This window comes from Enhydra lutris, unplaced genomic scaffold (assembly GCF_002288905.1).
Source record: "Enhydra lutris kenyoni isolate GAN:26980312 unplaced genomic scaffold, ASM228890v2 scaffoldscaffold27, whole genome shotgun sequence".
Lineage (NCBI taxonomy): Eukaryota > Metazoa > Chordata > Mammalia > Carnivora > Mustelidae > Enhydra > Enhydra lutris.
The window spans coordinates 23,068,100-23,088,670 of NW_019154111.1; the positions used below are offsets into that span (position 1 = coordinate 23,068,100).

The 20,571-nt window shown below is 40.4% G+C and overlaps 1 protein-coding gene across 1 annotated transcript in view; it reads left to right on the forward strand.

The window, feature by feature from the left end:
- The first annotated feature begins 14,437 nt into the window (after positions 1–14,437).
- The window catches only part of LOC111152038 (Wnt family member 2), a 43,292-nt gene continuing 37,158 nt past the window's right edge, over positions 14,438–20,571 (forward strand). Inside the window, exons 1-2 of the mRNA XM_022510322.1 lie at positions 14,438–14,520; positions 16,631–16,857. Of these exons, the coding sequence (XP_022366030.1) occupies positions 14,438–14,520; positions 16,631–16,857 (310 nt within the window). The remainder of the gene's footprint in view (positions 14,521–16,630; positions 16,858–20,571) is intronic.

The following is a 20,571-nucleotide window of genomic DNA, read 5'->3' on the forward strand; positions in this document are numbered from 1 at the left end:
TATGTGACAAACCACAGTAGCTGTGTACTCAATAGTGAAAAAATGAAAGGGTTTCTTCTAAGACCAGGAATAAGACAAAGATGTCTACTCTTACCACTTTTATCCCACATAGTACTGGAAATCCTAGGTGGAGCATTAGGCAAGGGGGAAAATGTCATCAAATCAGAAAGAAAGAAAGCACCTGACTTGATATTATACATAAAATACCCTACAGACTCCACCAAAAAAAACTGTTATAATAATTTTTTTAAAGATTTTTATTTATTTATTTGACAGAGATACAGTGAGAGAGGGAACACAAGCAAGGGGAGAGGGAGAGGGAGAAGCAGACATCCTGCTGAGCTGGGTGCCCGATGAAGGGCTCGATCCCAGGACCCTGGGATCATGACCTGAGCTGAAGGCAGATGCTTAACGACTGAGCTACCCAGGCACCCTTAGAATAAATTAATTCAGTAAAATGTCAGGTTATAAAATCAATATATAAAAGTCAGTAACATTCCTATACACTAGTAATGAACTACCAGGAAGAGGATTACAAAAACAATCATATTACAATTGCATTAAAAAGAATAAAATACCCAGGAATAAATTTAACCAAGGAGGTTAAAAACATGTACACTAAACACTAAGACAATGATGAAAGAAATTGAAGAGGGCATAGTAAATAAAAAGCTATTTCATGTTCATGGATTAGAAGAATTAACATGTTGAAATGTTCGTGCAAACTAAAACAATCTATAGATTCAGTGCAATCCTTATCAAAATTCTAATGGCATTTTCACAAAAATAGAACAATCCTAAAATTTGTATGGAACCACAAAGACTGTAAGTAGCCAAAATAATCCTGAGAAAGAGTAGAGCTAGAGGCAGCACACTTACTGATTTCAAACTGTATTACAAAGCTATAGTAACCAAAACAATGATTTTGGCATAAAAAGCACATAGACCAATGGAACAAAATATAGGGCCCAGAAATAAACCTACACATATTTGGTCAATTAATTTACAACAAAGGAGACAGGGATATACAAAGGGGAAAGGATGGTCTCTTCAATCAGGGGTATTGGAAAAACTGGACAGCCACATACAAAAGAATGAAATTGAACTACTATCTTGCAGTTTTCACAAAAATCAACTCAAAATGGAATAAAAGCATGAGTGTAAAACATGAAACCTTAAAACTCCTAGAAGAAAACATAGGTGGTAAGCTCTTAATGATGATTTTCTGGATTTGACAACAAAAGCAAAGACAATAAAAGCAAAAATAAATAAGTGAGACTGCATCAAACTAAAAAGGTTTGGGACAGCAAAGGAAACTGTCAACAAAGTGAAAAAACAACTTACAGAATGAGAGATGTGACTTATCTCATAAGGAATTAATGAAGAACTTATGCAACTCAAAAGGAAAAAAATGCAATTAACAAATGAGAAAAGTATCCCTTAATGGATATTATTCCAAAGAAGACACACAGATGGCCAACAGGTACAGGAAAGGTGCTCAACATCACTAATCAGGGAAATGCTAATCAAAACCACAGTGGGATATTACCTTACACTTATTGTAATGACTATTATCAAAAAAAGACAAGAAATAAGTGTTAACGAGGATGTGAAGAAAAGGGACCCCTGTACACTATTTGTGTGAATGTAAACTGGTACAGCCACTATGGTAAACAGTATGGATGTCCCTCAAAAAATAAAATTGGAACTACCATATGATCCAGCAATTTCATTTCTTGGAAATTATCCAAAGGAAATTAAATCACTATCTCAAAAAGATATCTGCACTCCCATGTTCCTTGCAGCATTATTTACAATGCCCAAGACACATACTCTGGTTTCTCTTCAGATCGCATAAATCTTTCGCCTTTTACAATGCCCAAGACATGAAAACAACCTAAGTGTCCATTAAGAGATAAAGTGTGTGCGTGTGTGTGTGTGTGTGTGTGTGTGTGTGTGTGAGAGAGAGAGAGAGAGAGAGAGAGATGGAATATTATTCAGCCATTAAAAATAAGGAAATCTAGTCTTTAGCAACGACATGGATAGACCTTGAGATCATTATGCTAGGTGAAATAAGTCAAAGAAAATACTGTATCATTATGTATATGTGGAATCTAAATATTCTTTTTAAATGACTCAGAGATACAGCAAACAGACTGGTGGTTGCCAGTGATGGGTTGAGGAGCAGATAAAATGGGTAAAGGGGGTCAAAAGGTACAAACTTCTAGTTACAAGATAAATCAGTCCTAGGGATGTAGCATACAACATAGAGACTATAGTGAACTACATTGTATTGTATATTTGAAAGTTGTTATACAATAGAGCTTAAGTGCTCTCACCACAAGAAACAAATAATTTTAACTACATGTGGTGATGGACCTTAACTAAATTTATTGTAATCATTTTGCAATATATACATATATCAAATCATTAAGTTGTACACTTAAAATTAGTTATATTTCAATTCTATTTCAATTTTTAAAAGCAGGGCACCTGGATGGCTCAGTGGGTTAAGCCGCTGCCTTTGGCTCAGGTCATGATCTCAGGGTCCTGGGATCGGGTCCCACATCGGGCTCTCTGCTCATCAGGGAGCCTGCTTCCCTTCCTCTCTCTCTGCCTGCCTCTGTGCCTACTTGTGATCTCTCTCTGTCAAATAAATAAATAAAATCTTTAAAAAAAAAAAAAGCAGACATTTAGGTGGAATATTAGTCATAAAAAAGAATGAAATCCTGCCATTTGAAACAACAAGAAAGAAGTCAGAGAAAGACAAATACCATATGATTTCCTCGTCCATGGAATTTAAGAAATAAAACAAAGAGAAAAAGACCAAAAGAAAAAGAAAAAACAGATAAATATAGAGAACAAACTGGTGGTTGCCAGAAGGGAGGTAGACAGGGGATGGGTGAAATAGATGAAGGAAATTAAGAGCACACATTGTGATGAGCCCTGAGTAACATGTAGAATTGTTAAATCATTATATTGAACACCTGGAATTAATAAAACACTGTATATTAATTATACTTGAATTTATTTAAAAAATCGATAACATTTTTTAAAAAGCAGTAATTTGGGGGGCAGGCAGTATGTTATGTAGCAATAGACAAATGGAAAAGTTATACATTTTATTATATCTTTATTAGTTAACCCAGAGATTACAATATTTATTCTTGACTTAGAATATGTATTCAACATGGTTTCATAATCATGCCTTTTTATTTAGTTCATGTATTTTCTAATATCTTTTGAGACTTCTTTGACCCATACATTATTTAGATGCATGTTGCTTAATTTCCAAAAGTTCAGAGATTTCCTTGATTTCTTTCCCTCACTGATTTTCCATTTCATTCCATTTCAATCAGAGAACATATTTTATATAATTTCACTTCTTTTAATTTGCTAATGTTTATTTTTTTTTAAGATTTTATTTATTTATTTGACAGAGATCACAAGTAGAAAGAGAAGCAGGCAGAGAGAGAGAGAGAGAGGGAAGCAGGCTCCCTGCTGAGCAGAGAGCCCGATGCGGGACTCGATCCCAGGACCCTGAGATCATGACCTAAGCCAAAGGCAGCAGCTTAACCCACTGAGCCACCCAGGCGCCCAATTTGCTAATGTTTATTACCCAGCATATGATCTTCATGAATATCTCATGTTCACTTGAAAAGAATGTATATTCTGCTGTTGTGGAGTGACATTCTATAAATAACTAAATTCAGTCTGTTGATGGTATTTTTGAGTTCTTTATCTTGCTACTTTTCTGCATTAGCAAGAATTGTCTGCTCACTGCTATTGTCTGCTCATTCTGCCAACTCCTGAGAGGAGAATGTTGGTATCAAATATGATTGTTAATTTGTCTGCTTTTTCTTCAGTTTGGTCAATTTTTGCTTCATAAGTTTTGCAAGCCTGTTGTTTGGCGCATACACATTTAGTATTGTATTTCTTCTTGGTAAATTGACCCTTTTATAATTATGTCATGTCCCTCATTATCTCAGGTAAATGTTTTTGCTCAGATACCTACTTTGATATTGACATGGCTACTTCATCTTTTAGTGTTTACATGATGTATCTTCTAGCCTTCTCTTTTATCTACCTGTATTATTACATTTGAAATGAGTTTTTGAAATGAATTTCTTATAGACCCAGCATATAGTTCGGTTTTATGTTTTTATTTATTCAATCTTTATTTTTAAATTTTTATGTTGGGACCATATATATTTTATATAATTATTGGTATGTCTTGATTTGTAACTACCATTTAATTATTTGTCTCTTAGTTTTGTTTTTCATTGCTCTGGTCTGCTCTCTTACAATTATTTGAACATTTTAATTTTTTTTGTTCTTTGCTATATCTCTGTATAATCATTGTTATTAGGATTATATTATATATGTGTAACTTTTTACAGTTGATTCTAAAATAAGCATTTTACAACTTCAGTTGGAATGTAGAAAGTTATCACCATATAAAGTACATTTACTCTCCTCACTTGATACTGTAGTTTCTTATGTATTATATCTACACACAATGAAAACACTATTAGACTTTTCCCTTTTTTGCCTTCAATCATCAAACATGTTTTAAATACCTGGAGAGAAGAAGAAGTTTATAATATTTACCCAGCTATTTATCATTTCTCTTGCCTTTCCTTCATTCCAGGTTTTTCAAGTTTCCTTCTTATATCATTTCCCTTTTGTCTCAAGAAATTCTCTTAGCATTTATTTTAAACAGGTCTGCTGACAGTAAATTCTTCATCTTCATCTGAGAGTCTTTATTTCACTTTCATTAATGAAGGATATTTTCCTTGTATATAGAATTCTGGCCTGAGAGCCCTTTTCCTTCAGAGCTTTAAAAAATATTGTTTAGAGCATCTTGATGGCTTAGCCCATTAAGCATCAGACTCTTGATTTCACCTCCGCTCATGATCTCAGAATCCTAAGATCCAGCCCTGAGTGGGGCTGCCCACTCAGCTTGGGATTCTCTCTCTCCCTCTTCCCCCCACCCCGGCTTGTGCATGCAGGCTCGTGCTCTCACTCTCTCCTAAATAAATAAAATCTTTGGGCACCTGGGTGGCTCAGTCATTAGGCGTTTGCCTTCGGCTCAGGTCATGATCTCAGGTTCCTGGGATCGAGTCCCACATTGGCCTCCCTGCTCAGCGGGAAGCCTGCTTCTCCCTCTCCTACTCCCCTACTTGTGTTCCCTCTCTCCTCTCATATCTCTCTTGGTCAAATAAATAAATAAATAAATCTTGAAAAGTAAATAAATAAATAATAAGTAAATAAATTCTTTAAAAAATAAATAAAAATAAAAATATTGTTTGATTTACTTCTGCTTTCTAAGCTTATAAGATTTTATCTTTGCCCTTAGCTTTCAGCAGTTTTATTCTGATGTGTCTTGGCATGGATCTCTTTGAGTTTATCCTGTTTGGGTTTTGCTGAGCTTTTAGAATCTCCAGATTTGACAAAATTTAGGAAGGTTTTAGCCATTATTTTTGCAAATATTTTTTGTTGCGATGGGGTATTTCTCATCTCCTTCTAGGATTCCATGACATATTATACCTTGTAGAATTGTTCCACAGATCCCGGAGGCTTTGTTCATTTTCTTTCAATCTTGTTTTTAGGGCTGGATAATTTCTACTGATCTGTCTTCACGTTCACTCACACTTTCATCTCCATTTTGCTCTTGGTCTTGGCTAGTGAGATAAATACTTCAATATATCACTGTAAAATTGTGCACATTTTGGTTCTAAAACTTTTATGTTGTTACTCTTTCTGTTTTCTGTTTCTTTGCTGGTATTTTCTATTATCCATTTGTTTCAAAAGTATTAATCCTGGGGTGCCTGGGTGGCTAGTCAGTTAAGTGTCTGTCTTCAGCTCAGGTAATGATCTCAGGGTCCTGGGACTGAGCCCCATGTCCAGGCTCCCTGTTCAGTGGGGAGTCTGCCTATGCCCCTCCCTCTGCTCACACTCCCTCTCTCAAATAAACAAATAAAATTTTCTTTTAAAAAAAGTATTCATCCTTACTTCTCGACACATTTTCATAATTACTGCTTCAAAAGTCTTTGATCATTTCAACACCTGGGTCACTTAGGAATTCGTGTCTGTAGATTATCTTCTCCTATATGATTTGGATTTTTCTTGGTTCTTTGTATCCCAAGTAATTTTTATTGTATCCTGGACATTTTGAATAGATCGTTAGAAGATTCTGGGTCTAGATTAAGTCCTATGGAGGTTGCTGATAGTCTTGTTTTAGCATACAATCAACTCAATTGGGTTCAAGCTAAAAACTCTGACCAGCTTTCTGTAGCTTCATGTTCTGAAGTTATTTCAATTTTCAAAGCCTTTGCAATGATATTCATGCCTGTCTCACGCATATAAAACATAGTGGTATGTCTGGGGCCTAGGAGGTGGTCTGTCTCATAGTTCTGTTCTCAAAGTCTTTGGTATGATATTTAGAGCTGGATCCCATGTGTACAGCTTGGACATAGGCACAAGAGTTCACATACAACATTAAGGGTCTCTTTTCCAATTCCTCATTCTCTCTGACTTCCCAGATATTTTCTGGTTCTCAAGGACTCCCCTTCTTCGTTCAATGGCCAGAAACTGCCTTTAGTTATCTCACTCTGCCATTTACTTTTGTGACTATCCCCATTTCTGGAGCCACACAACAGAAGAGAAAGGAAGAGAAGAAAAAATGGCAATGGAATTTTGTCCTGCTTTCTTGAGACCACAGAACCCCTTTTTGGAGAGGAATTTTCCCATTTGTCAGAGTTTTAGGCACATGTGGGCTCTCACTGTTGCTACTGTCACCACTGCCAACACCAAAATAGGACTTTTCAGGAGACCCAGATGTAAGAGATATAGGGTAGAGGAATAGCGCTGAGGGGATTTCTCCCACTCTCTGGTATATTAGGAGTCTCTTAGGATCCTTGAATCAAAACCAGAGCGCTTCTCTGGAGACTTCTCCCGTAGGTCCCTCTATTCATAGAAGGTACCCACTTAAAGGGTTTGACTACCTTGGATCCAGGCTTCAGGATACCAGAGGAAGTACAAAATAAGAAACTCATCATAACTTATTAGTAATTAAAATTTCCATTTTCTTCAATCCACCTACTACCATTTCCTTTTCATAGTCTTCAAATAGTTTCTTTATGCATTCTTTCCAAGTTGTAGCTCTGTATACAGTGGGAAAGACAAGGTATTACTCACTCTATCTAATCTGGAATCAGAGTAGCCTCCTGCTTTTTGTGCTAGTGATGTCATACATTTTCCTTCTATATGTTTTAAACCTCACAAGATATTATTATCACTTAATAACTGTCTTAACATTAATACCATTTTCTCTCTTCCCACAAATTTACCCTTCCCAGTGTTCATTCGTTCCTGCAATTCCATAGTACTATCTGGTATAATTTTCCTTCAGTCTAATGAACTATCTTAATGTTTATTTTCCTAGCTTTTGTTTGAAAGTGTCTTTGTTTTGTCTTCATTTTTGAAGGATCTTTACAATGATTACAGAATTCCTGCTTGGCAGTCTCACCCACCACCCCTCTTTTTGTTGTTGTTGTTGTTGTTTTAAAGACGTCATTCTACTGTCTTCTGATTTCAACAGTTTTCAGTGGAAAGCCAGCCTTTTGGGTTCTATCCCACAAAACTACTGTGCCTGTCTTTTCATGCAGCTTTAATATTTTCTCCATGTCTTTATCAGCAATTTAAGTGTGATGTGCCTAAGAATGGTTTCCTGTGTATTTGTTCTGCTTCAAGTTTGTAGATTTCTTGAATATATGGATTTCTATCTTTCATAATTTTGGAAAATTCTAAGAAATATTTCTTTAGCCCCATTCTCTCTCTCTAGACATTTTCACTTAATCTCTTATTTTCCTTTCTATATTTTATATCCTTTTAATTCTCTGTGTATTATGTGGGTACTTTTCATTAAACTCTCTTCTTGTTTATTAGTCTTCTGTTCTGCTGATTCTAGATAGTTCCTCAAACCATCTATCTAGTTCTTAATTTCAGTCACTACTGTCCTTCTCCCTCCCCCAGTTCTAGGCTTCTTATTTAAGTCTTCTGTATGAGTTCCAGTTCTCTGTTAAAATTATCTGTTACTTTTTGAACTTTTAAAAGTTATTTTGGTAAATCAAAACTTTAAATTACTTCTGGCTCTCTTTTCTGTTGATTTGTTTGCTGGGTTTTGTTTTGTTTTACTTTTTAGATGCTGCATATAATGGATGAAAATTTATAGAGACCCTGAATGATATTATGCTCTTTTGAGGGAGAGCCGAGTTTTTTTATGGCTCACTTTGATCCTGTCAAGAGTTGGCTTTAGACTTTTTTGGGGTTGCTTTGTTTCCATTTTGCCTATACTCATGGAGTGTAGCCCTTATTCCCAAAATAAGAGGAAAAAGAAGAAACAAAGAACAGCTCCTCTTTCAATTTTGAAGGATATTTTCACTTATTATAGAATTATGTGGGACCATTTTTTTCTTTAAGCATACTTTACTTTTTATATTCTTTTTTTAAAAGATTTCCTTTATTTATTTGACAGACAGAGATCACAAGTAGGCAGAGAGGAAGGCAGAGAGAGAGAGAGAGGAGGAAGCAGGCTCCCCACTGAACAGAGAGCCTGATGTGGAGCTCAATCCCAAGACCCTGGGATCATGACCTGAGCCGAAGGCAGAGGCTTTAACCCATTGAGCCACCCAGGCACCCTTCTTTAAGCATATTTTAAAAGTTGCTTTATTGTCTCCTGACTTCAATTATTATTTTTTAATAATTTTTTAATTTTTTTTATAAACATATAATGTATTATTAGCCCCAGGGGTACAGGTCTGTGAATTGCCAGGTTTACACACTTCACAGCACTCACCATAGCACATACCCTCCCCTATGTCCCCACCACCCTCTCCCTACCCCCTTCCGCCCAGCAACCTTCAGTTTGTTTTGTGAGATTAAGAGTCTCTTATGCTTTGTCTCCCTCCCAATCCCATCTGGTTTCATTTATTCTTTTCCTACCCCAAAACCCCCCACGTTGCTTCTCCACTTCCTTGTATCAGGGAGATCATATGATAGTTGTCTTTCTCTGATTGACTTATCTCGCTAAGCATAATAGCCTCTAGTTCCATCCACATCATCGCAAATGGCAAGATTTCATTTCTTTTGATGGCTGCATAGTATTCTGTTGTATATATATATACCACATCTTTTTTGTCCATTCATCTGTTGATGGACATCTAGGTTCTTTCCACAGTTTGACTATTATGGACATTGTTGCTATACTGACTTCCATTATTATTAATGAAACATTAGCTGTAATTCTTATTCTTCCTCATCTGTATTTTATGTATCTCTTCCCTTTGGCTGCTTTAGAGATTTTTCTCATGTTTGATTTAAATACTTTGATTGTGATGTATGGAGGTGTTATGTGCTTTGTATTTATTCTGCTTGCAGGTTTCTGGCCTTCTTGGGTCTGTATATGAATGTGTTCTCTCATAGTGGACAAATATGGTGCAGTATTTTTTCATATACATCTATGTAATCTCACATTTTCTCTCTCCTTTCTTTTTGAATTCCACTTACACATATATTAGACTACTTTGCATTGTACCACAGATATCTGAGGTTACATTTCTTTAATTTTCAGTATCTATTCTCTCTGTTCTTCAGATTATATAAGTTCTATTTTTAAGTTTATCATCTTTTTCTCCTTCCAACCCCATTTCATTGTTACAACCATTCAGTGAATTTTTCATTTCAGACATACTTTTTGGTCCTAGATTTTCATATGTTTCTTATAGCTTTCATTTTTTTTACTGAGATTCTCCATCTATTTGTTCATTGTGATATTTCCCTTAAACACTTGAATAAAATTATAATAAAATATTTATTATTTATAAATTATTTTATTAATAATTTATTATTAATAATTATTATTTATATTAAAAATAAATTAAAAATTTCCCACCAGTTCCTACGTCTGGGCCATCTCAGAGTCAGCTTCTTTTGACTGCTTTTTCTTGAGTCTGAGTCACCTTTTTCGGGTTTTCACTTGCCTATTAATTTTTGTTATTGTATGTTCAACACTGTAAATTATACAATACGGTCTTCCTTAAATGGGTGTTGGATTATGATGTCTTTCTTTAGTGAGTGTTGGTTTTATTGTAAATTTCTCTTGGCCTGTTTGGTTTGTTTTTATTCTTTGGGTATGTGATATGGAGAGACAAAATTTTGAATTTTTGACCTAAAACATGCTTTTTACATTAAGGTATGACCCTTACTTTAAAGGGATGGCCTTTCTAACATCTAAAGTGAATGCTTGAAGTGCTTCATGAGGTCTCTCTGACCCCACTGAGATGGAATTCTGATTCTTAACACTGCATGATATGCAGCAGGCAATACCTACTAGGCCATGCAGAGTCTTATCATGTCCATATTCATCTCAGCTCTTGGCCAAGGAACCACGGTGAATCCCCATGTAGACTTTTAGGGCCCCCCTTTTCATAGCTACTTACTTTCAGATATGCTACCCTGCCAATTTCAGCTGCTTCAATAGCCCAAGATCCTGAGTTCTCCATAAATGAGACTACTCTGTATGGATTTCACTTTCTTGCACCCTCGAGCAGGGGGCGAGGGGGGGTGGGAGGTGCATTTCAACAGAAAAACCAGGACCATTATGCAATAGTCATGGAGCATACCTCATGTATTTCCCTCTCTCAAAGATCACAGTTGTTTGCTACCTATCAGCCAACACCTGAAAAGATTTGTCACATTAGAGGTTTTTTCCCAGTAGAACAAGTCAGATACCTATTACTCTCTCATGGCTAGAAGCAAATCTGTGGTGTGCATTTAAATGCACACTGAGATTTAAGTCACTGATGCTTTTAACTATTTGTAAGAGGAATTTTTGATGATGAATAGGTAAGCGTACACTTAATAAAATTTTAGTAGTGACTAAAGAGGGAAAGGGGCAATGTTTTTAAGGGCATCGAAAGCAAACAAAATTTCAAAATGAACCTATGTTATGTAAATGATACTCTTAGTTGGATAAGCTTAGCAAGTAAAAAAAAATGTAATGATATATATATTCTATGTTGTTATTTGATATATAACCTATATTGTAATATATATGATACTCACTGATTTAGAAAATAAAAGGACTCTTTTTTCTTTCCTATTTTGACCCATCCTATTAATACAGAATGTTCTCACTTAAGGTCACTGAATCTAAGTTGGAGATACTAGACCTTTGAATCATTGGTTAGTGAGTAGCTAAATTAGGAGTCACTGCCTTAGGAAGAAGCCAGTTCAGACTGAAACACAAATGGCTATTTGGTTGAAAAAGTAACTCCATTTTTAAAGGGTGGAGATGGTCTGGTAGTAAATTAGTTCTCTCTCTGCCCTGGGAGATTAGACAAACAATGGATCTAACTAAGAAAATAGACTGACTCATTTGGCTACGGTGCTATACAGAAGTTATAAGTAAACCAACATTAATCTCCAGAAAGAGAATAGGGTTCTGTATATTGTGAGTTTTACAGTCAATTTTGAGATTTTTCACTGAATAAAAAAAAAAAAAAAATCAAACATCTATAGATCTAATGGCACTCTGAACCCTGCCTTTCCTTACCTCATCATCTGCTATAGATAGCATAGCTGAAGTCATATGTAATTTACTTCATTATTTATCAACTCTGCTTTAGGGTGGTAGTTTTTATTGCAAGAGAAGTGAGGGTTGTAGTAACTTTCTTTCTCTGGATTTTCTTGAGCATTTCCCAACTCCTTCTAGTAGTGACCCCACTATGTTCAACTTGAAGGGTCCGACTGAAGAGCATGAAGAATGAAGTACAGATGAGAAGAGAGGAAAGTCAGACCTGTCAGCGGCAAGAGGAGTTACCGGGCTCATAAAGGGTCATAAGTGAATAGGGGTGGAGAATAAAGGGAAATGTAATCACAGATCTGGAAGAGACAAGTCATCTGGTCCAGACTGCCTCTAGACAAGGTCAGGAAGGGGTGTTTGGGCGGACCTATTTTCACATCTGGATTTAGCTTCTCTTGAACTTTTCAGCTTTTTGCCTTTTATCAAGGCTGATTTCTTCTCTGCAAGTCATGTGGTACTTCTGCCCCAGCATGAAGTCCTTTGGAGTGGAATTTAATTAGCTTTGGGGATGGCCCGTTCTTTTTCCAGAAGGTCTGTTTCAGGTTTAGGTCATTCCATTGGCCTCACCAACAACTGAAGGGCAGATGTCCTGGCCACTCAATAATTCCCTGGGTGGAGAGGAAGGGCCTCTAAGATGATGGTCACACTCATATGTCTAACTCCCCTTAGCTGTGAGGACAGGAGGTGTTGAGGTGGGTGGAACTTGGTTTTGGGGAGTGTTTTTTAGGTTGTTTCAGGTCTCACATTCCATAAGAGAAGCATACAGCTGCCTACCTTTCCCAACATACACATACACATCCCTACATTATTTGCTGGTAGAAGTGAAATTTTGGCAACTTAGGGTTCCTCTGGGGCCACTCATTTCTTCCACATGTCCCAGTTGTCTGGATTTACTGCATGAAGTGGACAAAGTAGACTGGGAGTAAACTGTAACTTGTTCTTCCTATCTTTCATTCACGAAGGAGGTTTATGAGCAAAAGCAAAGAGGTAAATGAGATTTCTTCTTGCTATTCTGTGCCTATCACATCACTCACCGGGCCTCACACGCCGCCACCAGCGTGTGCGCTCTGTGAGCAGAAACGCAACCCCCACCCACTCCTGCCCAGAGCCCTCCTCACCCCTCCCTCACGACCAGCACAGACCGACCAGAACTTCCCTTGGGTCACAGCCCAGCGATATGGAGCGGCCCTGGCGCAGAGCCCTGCTCTTCCCGAGTCGTGGGTGGCGCGGTGCTTGTTTCCCTCCCCTCCCTTTCCGGACCCAAACAGGGATGTATCTGGGTCAGCCTGGAAGGGGCTGGACCTGCCAGGGATCGGCGGGGGGGATGGGGGTGGCGATGACAGCATCTTTCAGGTTTTTGGCGTTTCTGAGCTTGGCCCCGTCCAGCGTCTCACCGAGCTCGCGCCCAGCAAGAGCTGATGCTCCGCTAGTCCGGGCCCTGGGAGTGGGTGGGGGAGAGCCTATCCTTTCTATCTGGACAGTCACCCCTCCTCACCCTGCGAACGATGCGGCGCCCACCCCCACCCTCAACGTGCAAACACATTCCCCATTCCCTAAGGCACGCTCCCCTGGCGGGCGGCGGGTCCCTCCACCCCAGGAAAAGAGCAATGGAACAGTTCACGGCCGCCACGAGTTCCTGGTCTTCCTTCCTTTCCGGTGATAAACGGCGGGGCTACAAGCCAGTTGCTGCTTAAGATGCTCCACCCGTGAGCCTGAGCCTCTCTTGGCTCTGTGCGGGGGCCCAGATCCAGGATCCTGGGTCCTTTTACCCCCGCAAAGCGCAAAGGCGTGACTCGTGTTGGAGCACAGACCCCCGGCAGCTCCCCACTGCCTCGGTTCCTCCCTATGTGATCTTTTGCGCTCCCCAGCGCCGGGGAGGAGCTGAGTGTGCGTAAAATCCGCATCTTCCCCAGACACTTTGGCTGAGGGTGCCTGGGTGACGTCCGGAGGGTCATGGACTCCCGGCTCCCCACCCTGCGAGCTCTGTATATAAGCCCAGCTCCGAGGAATCAAGGCCACAGGTCTTCATTTCCCCGAGGCCTGGCCCCTCCCTCCCCAACCTTGCCCGGCTTCGCCTCGGCAGCTCCAAATCTCCACTCGTTCTTCCTCTTGGCGTTGGGAGAGACGCGGAGCAATGAGTTGAAAATCATCTCTGGATTCTTGCATGCTGTACACAGTAATCTCCTCATCCTGTCCTTCATTTTCCCACATTGTACCCTCGGAGACTTCTGTTTGCCGGAGGGTAGCCTCATCTTTCCGCCGCATGGGTCCTGTGGCAGGAGCCCCACTGATGCTCTCTGACCAGGAGCTTCCCGAAAGGTGCCTGCCTCCGCGGGTGCTCGAGGCCACGCGGAGGTGTTCCTCTGTCCCCGCCTCACCTCATCTCCAGACATCTCTTGCCATCATTTCATCCACCCTTGTATAAAACCCGCGCCCCCCGCCCCACCCAGCGCCGCACCCCCTCCCTCGGCTGCTCCCGGCAGGCGGGGAGCTGAACGGCCAGGGGCGCGCAGGAGGCGCGCAGAGCTCTCGGGCTGCCCTCGCTCGCGGCGCCTGGGGAATTGGGCTGTGGGCGAGGCGGCCAGGGCTGGCCTTTATCGCTCGCCCGGTTGGTGGTTTGAAACTTTATCAGCGAGTCTCGCCACTCGCCGCAGACGCGAGCGGGGGGCGGGGGCGCGGCGAGGCGCCGGCAGCCGTGACGAGGCGCTCCCGGCGCTGAGCGCTTCTGCTCGGGGCACGCATGGCGCCCGCACACGGAGTCTGACCTGATGCGGACGCAAGGGGGTTAATATGAACGCCCCTCTCGGTGGAATCTGGCTCTGGCTCCCTCTGCTCTTGACCTGGCTCACCCCTGAGGTCAGCTCTTCATGGTGGTAAGTCCACGCGCACGGGTGCAGGGGGATTTTGGAGATGGGAGTGGGGAACTCACTAGCCACATAGACCTTTCCCGGTGGCGCTTCTCCGCGGCCATGGCCATCGAAATTCCAGTCGGAACCCCCAGATGCTGTCCTCTCGTACCGCCTCAGCCCCAGCCCCTTTGCTTTTCCATAGAAGACCATTCCAGCTTTGACAACTCCAAAAAAACCCCACAGCCTCCCTCAAATGAGAGCTCGGATGCTTGGTTGATTTGGATCCAGATGAGCGACAGCAAAATCAGCCAATTTCTTATCCCGTTGAGAGACACGCTAGCCGGGTCTCCAGCTCTGTAGCACAGGCGTCTGTATGTGGTGTGTGCGCGCGCACGCGGGTGTGTGCGTGTGAAAATTCACCTTGAAAACTACAACAGTCTCCCCCCTTCAGCACCCCCCGTAAAACTGCCTCATGATAAACCGACGGGCCAGTTCTGGCAGCGGAGAGCTACACAACGCAAAGCGTATGATTTTGCATTATTTCTCGTCCTTCCACATTCCTAATGCTTCACCCCGTGGGGCGGAAGGACCTCTTGTTGCCTCCAGGTGGAGATTACCACCTTAACATGAAGATCCAGCCCCAGGGGGCTCTAAGATGCTACCCTGTTCAAAATCACAGTCACTCCAAAGAGTAACTTTGCTGCCCTTTGTATGCTGGTCTGCGATTTATTTTGCATAGTAAAGGAATGGCAGAATGTTGAAATGTAACAGGTCTTAGCATAGCTAAAAGTTCCAAAGGCAGATTCTCTCCCCACTCCATCTCCCTTCCTTCTGATCTTGAAAAGAGGTGGAGCTGTTAGCTCTGTAATGTCCTTGAACCTGCAAGTTTCAGAACAGATACTAAAATACTGATTCAGAAAGACCAGTTATCGTGGGCTGTTTTTTGTTTTGTTTATAAAAGAATCTGGCATAAGTAAGGAGTCTCAGCCAAATTAAAGACCAGAGCAAGGAGCTTTAGGAAGACCCTGGAGCTCTTCAAAGGAGCAAGCCAAAGCGTTGATGGGAAGAAGGGTTCAATTCCTTCCTAAGCCGCTTTGAACAGGAAGGCGTTTAGCCTTGACATTGCTGACACAGGATCAAAGATTGATTTATCAGAGTGACCATTTTTCAATAAAATGACTATTTCTGTTTCCATGGGTGTATAAACATTATTTATTGCCTAGGCTTTTGTCGCATTGTCTCTCAGCTGTCACTTAAATATATTTTTTGGAAGTCACAGCTGTAACGATTTTATGATCATATAAAATAATGAAAATACAAGAAAAAGACATTCTCCTTGTTTGATCGCTTCAAAAGACACCTATGGCAGCTTGGGTTATATAAAAGGTACCTTTCTAAACATTTCACAACTAATAGAGAACATCTGGGTAGAGATGATGATGTAATTTTTTGTTAAAGTTTCTTTTCAAAAGTACTTTATGGAGCTGTAACACTGTTTGATTCTTCCAAACATTTAGTGTCCTTAATAACAATAGAAAGAATTTTTTTTTCCAAAGGTTCTCTATAAAAGCCAAAGAGAGCTGGAAAAATGGAAATATTTAAAGGATGCTTTGGTAAGGAAAGAAGGGCCTGTCTGTGAGGAGAGTGTAACATCAGACACCACGAGCAGGCGTTGATTAGACAGATACAGTTTCTAAAGACACGTCACCGTTAGGTCAAATAAATGGGAGTAAGCTGCTTCTAAAGGTTGACATCCCCCAAAGCAAAGCCCAGACACACTGTGTTGTGGAGATCAGAGCCTTCCCCGGCGATCTCTGGCGAAGTCTCTGAAGCCTTCTTCCCCAAACCCATTAATTGTCCCTCACCCTCACTCTTGACCTTGACTCTTCCACCACGAGCAGAGCATCATCAGGTGGCCCTGGTTTCCTGTCCAGAACACACAGCCACTGCTCCATTTTGGGGTGGCTTTACCAGATCATTCCCATGCCTACTATGCCGCTTCTTGCTTTCCAATGTCCTCCAGAGGATCAGGAATTCCTATTTGAACCAAGCTCTGAGCTCTTTCATTTCCTGGGCAACACGACACCAGCCCTGGCCCTTTGTGGTGTTTCACCTCTGTGTTGGTCCTTTGCAGGTACATGAGAGCTACAGGTGGCTCCTCCAGGGTAATGTGTGACAATGTGCCAGGCTTGGTGAGCCGCCAGCGACAGCTGTGCCACCGGCACCCGGACGTGATGCGGGCCATTGGCCTGGGAGTGGCCGAGTGGACGGCAGAGTGCCAGCACCAGTTCCGCCAGCACCGCTGGAACTGCAACACGCTGGACCGGGATCACAGCCTCTTTGGCAGGGTCCTGCTCCGAAGTAAGTCCCCTGCCTTCATGGAGTTCCACGGGGCTGTCCCCTGACTGGGTCTTCAGAGACTCTGCTCATCTTGTCTTGCATTTTATTAGTCAGAAGCTGCTTCTTTTGGGTTGGCCCTGTCCCTGTTTTGCAGATGACGACTAGAGAAACCAAGGAACTCGCCTCAACTTTTGAAGGAGGCCAGGCGTAGCTTAGGATGAACTGTCTCTTGGCTCTTTGCTCTGTCCGTCTATATCCTGTCACTACTTTGCCTGTTTCTCCAAGATCAGATTTTGTCTTCAGGAGAAAGGAGGAAGCGGTCACAGGGCTCTCTTGACTTGTTTATTCTTTCTGGGACTTGAAACTTCCAGAGGATTTGAGCAGATCAGGATGGAATACTCAAATTGTTTACTGACTAAGAAGTATGTATTTAAAAAAAAAAACAAAACAAAAACCCTGTGTGTATATTAAGAAGAAGAGACAAATCTCTGTCTCAAACCTTTTATCTCCCATTCAGCTACTCAGCTGCGGTCACTCTGTGTCTAAATTCAACATTTTTTTCCTCCAGTAGATTATAAATTCTGCAAGGCAGGGACTAGCCTCTCTTTCCTGCACTTGCTTGGTACCATTCACTCATTGATGGGTTGAATGAATGGATGAACTCATAGTGAGCACCTGTTTTTTTTTTTGTTGTTGTTTTCTTGTTTGTTTCTTTTTAAGGCACATTTTAGGAAGAATAATATTTATGGAGGATTTGGGTGAGAACCATGAATACATTGTTTTCAAACACACGTTTGTTTTGTTTCTGTTTTACTTAGAAGGAGCATTAAACACATCTAATTACATAATAAATTTCTTAAAATTCCTGAATATGGAAAGTAGCAAATTAACTGAAAATCAGATTTCATTGTCAAAAATACCCATCCCTTAACCTGGCATTATGAGCATTCTTCAAGAAGTAGTACGGCCCATTTGCTATTGGGAAATCCGACTGAAAACACAACAGTTTATGTGTGAACCCCAGAAACAGGAAACTACACTTGTTTTTGCCCACCACCCCCCCCATTCCTAAGAAAATTGTCCAGGCTGTACACTTGGTAATGCTTAACAGAGGGTGTTTCTATCATGTAATCATCACAGCCCTAGGGTTTTATGAGGCCAAATGCATAACTGAATGTCTCTAAAATCCCCCAAGGGCGTAGTACTCTCGCTCAGTGTATCCCTAAAGTTAATTTACTGCGATATTCTGCAATTTTATTCTCTAGTTTAAGAACTATATCCTCGTGCATTCCTTTTGGAGTTTCAATATGACATCGCAAATTTTTGAAAGGTTAATAGTAAATTTCAGCTACATGGAATTTTAAGACTTCACCTAGATTAGCTCACCAGTGAATCAGTTAAAGTGCTGGACCTTGTCAGAGACCAGTTTACAAATATCTAACACAAGTGATCTTTGGGTATGTTGTGGACAGGCTCTCAGTGTTTAAGGCTGTGTGAGGACTTTCTTTCCAAAGTACTCACAATCATTTTTCAGTCATTACAAATTAAATATCCTTCTCCTTCACAAAATGTTCACCTCCAAATTCTGTCTGCAAAATTCCATTCAGATGTCTCCATATTGAATAAAAACCTTTAGATCAGCAATCAAAGGAAGCGGTTTTGTCCATGGAAGGAACTTAAGATAACATGTCTAGCAAAGCTGGGGATTCATTTGTAAAATCCTTTAATCTTGGCTGTAGGGTTGCTGAGAGGGAAGAGGTTAGAACTAGGGGATGTGGTGCTACTTTGACTGAGTGTCAGGACTCAGGTAAAAAAGAGTCTAAGCTGTACTTCTTCAGAATTCTTTCAGATGAAGCTGAATGTTTTGCCAAAGTACTCAAAACTTAAAACACTCATGCTACACAATTTCTTTCCATTCTTCACAGAAGGCCAGCTTTCTTCCTGGACATTTATATAAACTCCTGTGACTGTCGGTGATGATTTTGTGTTGGTTATGGGAGGGCTGAATTTGGCCTAAAGTAGTTTATCCTGGAAATAATCAAGAAATTCCAATGAAGCTATCCAAAGATTTTTACAATTAATTGCTTGGAGGGAAATTCACATCTTAAGTTGTGAAGAACTCTCTCTTTTGGAAACCTAAATGTCCTTATAGATGAATAGGAAAGGCAAAGGCCAACACCATTGATGCGGAGAATATAACAGTTACTAACATATCCCATGGTCCTAGAGAAAAGGAGAACATTTACTAGCCTCTTTTGCTTCAGAGAGCTAGAAGAAGACAGAACAATTTCTGGAAACATTTGCAATTCATTCATTCCACAGACTGTCACCAACCATAGGCAGAGAAACTTAAAAGACCAAACTAGTAAACCCAGAAATATTCCTGCAAGAATACACCTCCAGAATTCTAAAATAAGCCTTAAAAAACAAAACAGTGAGCAGGTCTCATCCTTGTAATGTATTAAAAGAAAAAGAAATGCAAGCATTTAAAGAGAGAGCTGAACCACCCATAACTTTCCAGAATGTGGAGCTTCTAGTGTTTTACCCTCCCAGTAACCAACCTCTGCCCCAGAAAAAAAAAAAAAAAAAAAAAGTGATGCCTATGCATTTAATAAACCTTTCTTGACTTATCTCAACCCCCAAATTATTTTTTTAAGATTTTATTTATTTGTCAGAGAGCGAGCAAGCAAGCACAAGTCTGGGGAGTGACAGGCAGAGGGAGAAGTAGGCTTCCCGCTGAGCAGGGAGCTGGATGTGGGGCTCCAGCCCAGGGTCCTGGGATAATGACCTGAGCCGAAAGCAGAGGCATAATGGACTGAGGCACCCAGGTATCCCTCTCAACCCCTAAATTAGCGAAACTTCAACCACATCAGGAAGTACCACCTTTGAGAGTTGGATTTTGTTTCATACTGTGATGGTTTTAAAGAGAATCAGTTTTTCTAAGAGGCCCCAGATCAAAATTTGTTCTGTTACAAAGCCAACTCTTGAAATGTGCTACTATTTCACACATAGCATTTTAGTGATTCATCTAAGACACTTAACTGAAAACATCTTAAGGCCATATCTACATGATACCAAAACATCTGGAGGTAAAAATGAAAAGTCAGTCAATGTGCTAACTTTTGTGTTTAAATAGATAGACATCTGGTTCTTTAGTAATGTGTTTTAAAAATAAATGACAAATATTTGCAAAGGTGATATTTTTGCTTTGGAAATTCCTTCAGAAACACAGCAGATTTTCAGGGATTTTTCTTCCTTCTTTCAGCCAACAAGTCAATATCATCGTTTGCAAGTTATGCCAGGATAAATTCTGCACCTAGGCCACTGATTCCTCTGCGGCTTTCAAAATACTGTCTGGTCACTGACATCCTATGATCCACCTCTCCCATACCTTTCCCCTAAAAGACCACCTCATAAAATTGTTCTTCTTTCTCCTTACAGAATGAAACTAGAGCTAAATACATTAAGCATTTGGAATCTACCCCCTCTGTGCCATCTCTCCATGTTGGCACTATATGCCAAATACAAAACCGGGCCTTAGCAGATCAAGGGGTTAACTATGGACAAGCCATTTTCCTAAACTGGCTGTGATAAAATGGGTGTGATAAAAATCTTACTTATCGGAAAGCCACTACCAGAGATTAAGCCACATTAGTATCTATTAATCTCCTTCTTTCACAAAACATCTCAGTTCACTTAGAAAACCTGTGATCCTTGTAATAGAATCTAGAACTC